The sequence below is a fragment of the Petaurus breviceps genome, unplaced genomic scaffold (genome assembly GCF_028583685.1).
Source record: "Petaurus breviceps papuanus isolate PSGF00001 unplaced genomic scaffold, PetGlider_PUasm1.0 174, whole genome shotgun sequence".
NCBI lineage: Eukaryota > Metazoa > Chordata > Mammalia > Diprotodontia > Petauridae > Petaurus > Petaurus breviceps.
In genome coordinates, this window is record NW_027185761.1 from 2266732 (window position 1) to 2275790 (window position 9059).

Here is a 9059-nt window from a genome sequence, read left to right on the forward strand (position 1 = left end):
AGAATATTTAAATCAGTGGTCTCAATTAAAGTTCTGCAATGCCCAACTCTTGTCACAAATTATTTCAAAAGACGTTGGTAATTTCTCAAGAAAGAGAAAAAAATAATAGCTAGTATTTAGTTAGTGCTTCAAGATCTGCAAAGTACTTCATGTAGCTTTATTTAATTCTCACAACAGCCCTGTGAGAAAGTTCCTATTATTACCTCCATTTTACAAATGAGGAAACTGAGGATAAGGTTAATCACCTTTATGATTACATGAGGTTACATGACTTGCCCAGCGTCACACAGTGAGTAAATGTCTAAGGCTGGATTTGAATTCGGGTCTTTTCTGACTCCAAGACCAGCACTCTATGAACTGTGCCACCCAGTTGCCCCCTGAAGTTTCCAAAATAAAGTGAAGATTTTAAAATAAAGGTGTATCAAATCTAAAAAATACAGACTATTATAACTTGAAAAAAATTGCAGTTGGGGTGTTTAAAAAAATCCATCAACAAGTATTTATTAAGTGTCTACTATGTGCAATGCATTATACTAAGCACTGGGGATTACAAAGATAAAGCAATATGTATTTTTTAAGTCTATGAAAAGGAATCATTTCTCTGATCCTAGATACCAGAGAGTTTCAGAGCCTTTTCATTCCCACTCCTCCCAACAAGTGCTACATCAGCTAAAGTTGATGCCAAATATCATTTGGCAGAGAATCAGGTTTACCTACAAACAGGTTAGGGTTTAGGGATAGAGAAGACAGCAAGAGAAGTAAATTTGGCATAATTTCATGAATTTTCTATCTTCTACAATCTTCATAACCAGTTGTTTTGCAAATGTGTGCCCTTGCATAAGAGGGATGAGTATGTGTGTGGATAAAACAAAATGACTCCTCAGTCCTTCTCAATCATGTAAACTTAGTGTCCACTGACCTTATCATCCCCCACTCAGATCAATTATGGGTGCTCTGCCTGAAAGACATCATTGCCAGAGAATCCTAACAGATTTCTAATCATTCAGTTGTTTTCAGTCCTGTTGGACTCTTCAGGACCCCCGTGTGGGGTTTTCCCAGCAAAGATACTGGAGTGGTTTGTCTTTGCTTTCTCCAGATCACTTTACAGATGAGGAAACTGAGGTAAACAGGGTTAAGTTACTTGCCCCAGGTCACACAGCCAGGAAGTGTCTAAGGCCTAAGCCACTTCTTGACTACTCCCTAATTATTCTAGTTCATAGCCAAAATAAACCAATGAACATTAATATATCCAAAACTTGAAGTCGTTATTTTCTCCAAAAAAGTTGTGAGAGCTTGATCATCTTTGTGTCTCTATAAATTTCATAATCCTTCCATCACATACAACATCCAATCAGTAGAAACATATCAACCCTACTTCCAAAACATTTCTCATATCAATCCCCTTCTCTTCATTTCTGCTGCCACGATCCTGGTTCAGGAATAGTGTAAATAGCATTAGCTCTGGAGTCAGAGGGCCTTGGTTCAAATTCCTCTTCTTATGCTTAATTTATGTGAGGAAATGAACAAGTCAGAACCTCCTCAGTTTCAATTTAAAATGACAAGTCTGGACCAGATATCTTCTGAGGTATCCTACAGTCCTAGATCTAAGATCCTTATCATCACATGCATTGTACTATAATGATGTCCCACATGGTATCCCTTGGTTCAGGTCTCTCCCCTCCCCAATCTGACCTCCATAGAACTGTCAAAATCATCTTACTAAGGCCAAGTGTTGACTATGTCACTCTCTTGCTCAAAATCCTTTAATGATCCCCTAGCTCCTTTAGTATTAAATACAAATTCCTCATATTGTCATTCAAGGTCCTGCACAACTAGAATCCAATTTCCTTGTGCAGCCTTACTCATTTCACATCACTCTCATGCTATGTTACAATCAAACTGGAGACATGACAGCTCTCACCACCCTGCAACTGAAAAGCCTAATCCGAAATGTGGGGATTTCTCCTATTTACACACCTTATCTTCTTCCTTCCAGGCTCAGTTCTAGTACTACCTTCCACCACCATTCTCCCTCCCAGCTGCAGTGTTTCCTTCTTCCTCACATATTCCTAGTGAAATGTTTTCTCTTTCCTTTCACCCTTTCACTTCCCAACAGGGACAATAATCCCTGCCCTCCCCTCACTGGCACAGAATGAAAGTTCCCATAAGGAAAGAGACTGGTTCTTTTGTCTTTGTAACCCCATTCACTTGGCATGGGACTTTGTACAGTGTGGGTTCTTATCAAATGTTTACTGAGTTGCATAAATCTCACTACTAGCATAATAACTGAAATTACATACCTTAAAAATGCAAGGTCAGATTGAGATACAAAAAGGCTACATTAAATTACACCCCTAAAGCATAAAGATTCAACCAAATACCTTCTCAAAATTTTTCTGCAACATCCTAACACCCAAGAGATCAATGTGAATATAAATTCAACATATAGTGAAACATACCTCCCTCCTCTTGGCAAAGAGATTAATTTTGCTTAACTGTTCTTTGTTACAAGGGAGGGTTCAATTACAGACATGGGGGAGGGGAGATCCATAAATAAGTGTGATATAAAAACAAAGGCAGCAATATAATTCACTTAAAAATAACAGCAACAACAATGAATTTAATAAATGCTTATTAAGCCCATACTATTAACATCTGGCACAAATTTCAGCCTTAGTTCTTTTCTCATTCTGCCTAACAGCAATCATCTCCTGATTCATAATCACTTTCACTGTCGAATTTACACATTATTCCTTCTTCAGAATCCAATTCTTTGCAAAGCTGTCTCCCATGCCTACAATAGTCTATTAGCTTTACTCCAAAAATAAATTACATCCCACCACATCTTCTCAGCCCAACCAAAATCTATGTTCATTAGTCACTTTGCAGCACTAACTGAGATTTGCCCACCATCCCTATACATTCAATTAAATCCAAATGGTTCTTTTTATAAATGTCATATAGCAGATGGAAGGCTAGGCCTAGAATCACGTTAGCTTGGGTTCAAGTACTATTCCCTTGACACTATATATGTGACACTATCTTGGAAAGCTACTTATCTACTCTAAGCCTCAGTTTCCTAAATGGAGAAAACAAGATCTATAGCAACTATCTCATAGGATTGCGAAGATTAAGTGAGATAATATACTTAGAACACTTTCTAAACCTTAAAGTGCAACATGTCAGCTATCATTTTTGTTGGCCTTTTAAGTTCAGTTTCCTCAATGAGAAGAATAATGTTTGCAATACTGACTTTGCTAGATTTTGAGTCTAAGACCTGAGTTTAAGTCGTCCCTCACTTACTATGTCTGTGATTTCAGGCAATTTGCTTAACTTCTCTACCTCAGTTTCCTCATCTGTAAAATAAGAATAATAACAGTACCTGCCTCACAGGATCCTTGTGAGGATCAAATGAAATAACACAGATAAAGACTTCACAATGCTAAAAGTGCTATGAAAATGCTAAACTATTACTATCATTTTCAGGATAAACTGTAAGAATATGTTAAACATATTGTAAACTTTAAATGGCTACATGAATGTCAGCTGCCATTTGTATTATACTGAAGTCTGTGTTGCTTATTTATTGATTTTTGCATATTATGTATAGCTTCATTTATCTAACTACTCTACAGAGAGGATAAGGGCAGAGCAATTCTAATAAAAACTACTCCCCAGCATTGAGCCCACTGGCAAAAACACTTCAATAATTGTTTGTTCCTAAGGATTTACTTAACAAGACCTGAAAAACCATGAGGACTGTGACCATATTTTAACTCTTTATTTCACCTAACATATAGGACCCTCAGCAGACAGTAGGAGTATAATAAATGCTTCATGGATATGCAAACACACTGTACTAAGTGCTAAGGAAAATATAAAAATTATAAAATAGTGTGAAGAATGGACATGGGGGGTAGGGTAACCAATTAGTTTGCTGTGATGAAGTACATGCCAATCAAGTTCAGAGAATCTGTATTTAGTGGTGAGAACCGGCAGGTTCAAGAGATAATCAGAAGCAACAAGACTGATTGGATGCAAAAGGTAAGGGAAACAAAAGCAACAAAGAGGTTTTGAATATGGGTGACTGGTTTAATGGAGGTGCATTTACAGCATAAGGAAGTCAGAAGGAGTCCATTCAAGTATATGCTGTTCATGGTGATGGAAGAAAGAAAGTAAATAAAACTAGTCTGATTCTCTGTGGGTCAAGAAAGATCAATGGTTCTAGTATTAACAGTAGAAGACCCACTACTGGATTTCTGTTGTCCTCTAATTCACGACAGATATGGTAGCACCCATTATATGCATTTATTTTTCCTGCCTAACCACCCTGAGTCTACACTTCCACAAGATGACTACTTTTCTCAACCTCTCTAGTGTTTCTACATTCTAAATAAACTCTGCAACAATTTCTTAGTAATGTGTTCATACAGTGTTTTTCATTTTTAAAAATTGCCTAAATACAGAACAAGAAAATAAAGGATAATATAGATGGAAACTTCTCAGTTAAAGGATACCCTCTGAGATGAAGGGCAAAGTAGTCTTTTAAATGTAAACTACTTCCTATAATTTGCTAATCAACTTTCAACCATTTATTGAAATATTTAATAAGTATTTCTAAATTATCTAAGTTATTTTCCATCCTAGAGAAAAATCAGAGGGACAGTTCTAAACTAATATGAAGACATAGGCTTAAGAGTTTACAATGACAGTCAAGGCCATCAAAACAAACATTTTTAAAAATTAAAAAAATTCCTGCTGTGTACACCTTAAACCTATAGATGGAGCTCTAGTATCATTAATAATTTTTTTTGACAGCAAGGTGACAATGTTGAAGCATCATATTTTATTAAACCAAAATATCTATATGGGCAGGTATGGGCAAAGTTTAAAAATCTAACTAAAGAACTGAATTGTAAATGTATCAACTACCAAAAAAAAAAAAGAAAGTCAAATTTAAACATAAGAATCTTAATCTTTTCTACCTTCATGGCTCAAATTTATATTCAGGAGCAAATCCAATATTCATTAAACTTTTACTATATTCCTATGTTCTATCTAGACACTAAGAATACAATGATAAAAACAAAAGTCTCTGCCCTCAAGGAGTTTACATTCTATTGGGGTACACAAAATATAAACACATTAATATAGTAAAAGGAAATTGTGGGAGAGATTACTACTACGACTAGAAGAGCAGGGGTTAGTTGAGCTTGGAAAACAAGGATCTGGGGGCAATGAAGATGTGAGGAAAGAGGATATGGTTTGAATAAGCTTGTGCAAATACCCCAAAATGGTAGATGGACTATCAAGATCGGGAAATGTTTAGTAGTAAAGCTTGGCTAAAATGTATTGTTCGTGAAGGGCAATGTATAAAGTAAAACTGGATAGAGCAAGAACAAGACCATGGAGAACCTTACAAAGTCAAGGTAACGAGTCTGTATTTTATCCAATAAGCAATGGGAAAGTCATCTTCCTAACAGGTTAGTACCAATGATCACTTTTTGAAGATTATCTGAAAATCAAGTAGAAAATGGCTTGGAGAGGAGAGACCAGAATCAGCCAAATCAATTAAGAGGATGTTATAGTAGTGCAGGAGAAAGGTGATGAGAGCCTGTACTGGGTTGGTGGTCATGTAAATAGAAAGGAAGAGACAGGGCAGATGTGAGAGAAGTTGCTGACAGATGTTAACAAGACTTGGCAAATGATCAGATATAGGTAATAAAAATAAGGGGAAAAACACAAAAAGGACTCCAAGATTATAAAACTGGGTGCCTGGGAGGATGCTAGCACTTTCACCAGAAACAGGGAAGTTTGGACGCTTGGCAGGTTTTGAGGGTAGAAGAAATAATGAGTTACATTTTGTAAGTATTCAGCTTGAGACACCTATCCTGTATCTGGTAGGAGATAAACAGGAGGCAGCTGCTGATTCATGATTAGCACTTAAGAGAATGATTATAGCTAGATACATAGATGTGAGAATCAACTGGAAAGGCGGTACTTGAACTCATATGCCCTGAAATAGAAGTGAAATCCAGCTGCGCTACTGTGTGAATACAACAATAAGATGACTGGACTGTTACACACACAGAACACATTAAAATGCAGAACTCTGGCTTTGGAGTAGTTTATAAAGCATCATGGGATCACAGATTTAGAGCTGGAAGGGAACTTGGAGGTCAAATCCAAACCTCTCCTTTTACAAATGGTGAAATTAAGGCACAGACAGCTCAGAGTCACTTGCCTAGGCTAGAAAAGGTTTAACGGAAGATTCAAAAAGATTTGCCTAACTCCAAGTCCAGCGCTCTCCACTGCCTCATAACTGCCCCTTCACTTAAGTATTAATATATTTAACATACACTTTTAGCACGCATAAGAAAACTGTATTCTATAAAATCATAGATTTAGAGCTGAAAGAGACCTTAGCAGTCAATATAATCTAACTCCTTCATTTAACAAGGGATGATCTCTGAGAGTTTAAGTAACTTTCAAAAGAAACTAAAAGATCAGCTTCATTTTCCTCCACTAAAAAATGGCCATTGTCATTGGTAAGTTATTTTCTTAAAAAAAAAAAAAAAACTACTAGAATGTATAAAAATAATTAACTCAATTATACACAGTGCTTTAAGGTTTACAAAGGACAGACATTTGTTAATTTATTATACACAGGATCACAATTTTAAGCCAGAAAGAACTTGAGAGGCCATCTAGGTCAATCAATATAAATGAGAAAACTTGAACCCTGAGCAATCAAGACAGATAGGGATTAGAGAGCATTCGAACCCCAAAGCTCTGACACTCCAGACCTAGTGCACATTCCACTGCACTGCTCTACCTCTCAAGAACTCGGACAGTACAGGTCCCATTCACCACGGCCCTGGGGCGTTTCCCTTTGAGTCCCGGCTCGCCCCATATTACTCTCACTTTCTTTGCTAGATTTATCCCTGCCTGGTCTGCCTGCTCCTCTCCAACTCCCTTCTCCCTGGGGCTTGTCTCACTGAGCCAAACCTGAGGAGCCTTACTTGATGGGGACGCCTGGAGGTGCAAGAACAGCAAGAGGAGGATGGAAAGGGGAGAAAGGTACTGCGAGCGGCGACAACCACGAAGGCGGCTTTCCCGGGCTGCGCCCTCCATCCCAACGACGCCTCTTACTGGCACTGGGCCTCGAACGTCGAACATCGTTGCCATGGAGCTCGAAATGAACTCGGCTCGTCTGCGCCTGCGCCAATGGAATGGACAGAGCGCAGGGGCGGGGCGAAAGAGGGAGGGAGCTGGACCAGCGATGGGACCAGTGATAGGAGGGGAGTGGAGGGGGCGGGTTTTCTCAGAAATGAGAACGGGACGCTGAGTGGAGGCTTCTTAGAGTTTAGATAAGTAAAGATGCGTGGGATAGGAAGGGAGAAGATGTAAGACTAGGGACAAGACTAGACGACTTAAGAAGTTTCTTCCAACTGTGATTCTGGAACCTTTCAGTTACTTGATTGCCCAGTCCCCCCTAAAGCAAGGGTTTCTCTTGGAGAGTTCATCAGTTCCCATGGGGCAGGGGGTGTCTCCAGGGGGGCAGCTTCCCTCAACTGTATTCACTATCTTATGCAAGGCACATGTGTTCACAAGGGCAAAATAATACTAAGATGTCTTCATTTTTAATAAGATAAATATCAAAGAAGAGGTGCTTTATAAACAAAAATTCTTGGGGGCAGGGGGTTCTTAATAATTTTTAAGAGTGTAAATGGGTCCAGAGACTAAAGAGTTTGAGAACTGGTGTTGTAGGCAGCCTCAAAGACTAAAAATTGCAGAGAAACTGATGACCTGCGCTGGTAGAACGAATTTCTTCATTAGGGGCTTTCCCTAAACCAATGAAATCACAAGTTGAACCAGCATCCCAACAACTTTTTTTCAAGGAACCACACCCACAAAAGGAAAAAAAAAAATAGTGTCTTGCCTCGAAGTTGCTGTTCTACTGGGAGGGAATACAATATAACAGAAACTACACTTGTGATCAATTTTGTTGTTCAGTCGTTTCAGTTGTGTGTGTTTCCTCGGAGCTCCTTTTTGGGGTTTTCTTAGCAGAGATACTGAAGTGATTTGTCATTTCCTTCTCCAGCTCATTTTTACAGATGAGGAAACTGAGGTAAACAGGTTAAGTGATTTGCCCAGGGTCTGAATTTATTGTGTCTTAATTCAGATTTGAACTCAAATCCTGGTTGTAGGCCCAGCACTCTATCCACTGAGCCACCTAGATAATAATCAGTAAACATTTATTAAGCATCTATTATTAAGCGTGACTCGGTGTCACGCATTATTCTAAACAATGATGATATCTTTTATTATGTAATTCTTATATAATAGCTTTCATTAATATATAATAGCTATATTATATTATAATATAATAATTACACGATTTATATAATAATTATATAATATAATTATTACATAATTTATATAATAATTATATAATATAGTTACATAACTTATAAAATAGCTTTTATTAATATAATGGCTATATAATATAATTATTACATAATAGCTTTTATTAATATGATAGCTCTATCATATAATATAATAATGTGACAGCTTTTATTAATATATAATAGCCATAATGTATAATTATATAACTAATAATATGTTACATTATATTGTGTCATCTTGTCATGTCACATCATGTCATATCATAATTTATATCTTTTATATAGTATTGTAGATCTATAAATACTATTACCCAGTATTTATGTAGCTATTTAAAATTATGTTAAATTATTTGATCCTCACAACAATGCTGGTGAGGTAAGTGCTATTTACTATTCCTGTTTTGATGATGGAGTAACTGAGGCTGAGGGTAGTTAAGTTACTTGCCCAGGGTCACACAGATAATAAGTGACTGAGGCAGGATTTGAACTAAGCTCTTCAAGACTCCAAGCTGTGCCACCTAGCTGCCCCTATGTGGGCTAAATGTGAACTTCAATCCATATGTGTAGGGAACTACTTACATCAATCTACTGGACAAACTACTGGACAAGCATTTATTAGGTTTTTTACTGTGTTCCTAAACTGTGCTAAGT

At 37.4% G+C, this 9059-nt stretch overlaps 1 protein-coding gene across 1 annotated transcript in view; it reads right to left on the bottom strand.

The window, feature by feature from the left end:
* Positions 1 to 7214, bottom strand: part of ZPBP (zona pellucida binding protein) — a 131853-nt gene extending 124639 nt beyond the window's left edge. Inside the window, exon 1 of the mRNA XM_069084510.1 lies at positions 7023 to 7214. Coding sequence (XP_068940611.1) covers positions 7023 to 7188 — 166 coding nt within the window. The 5' untranslated portion in view covers positions 7189 to 7214. The remainder of the gene's footprint in view (positions 1 to 7022) is intronic.
* Positions 7215 to 9059: the final 1845 nt, after the last annotated feature.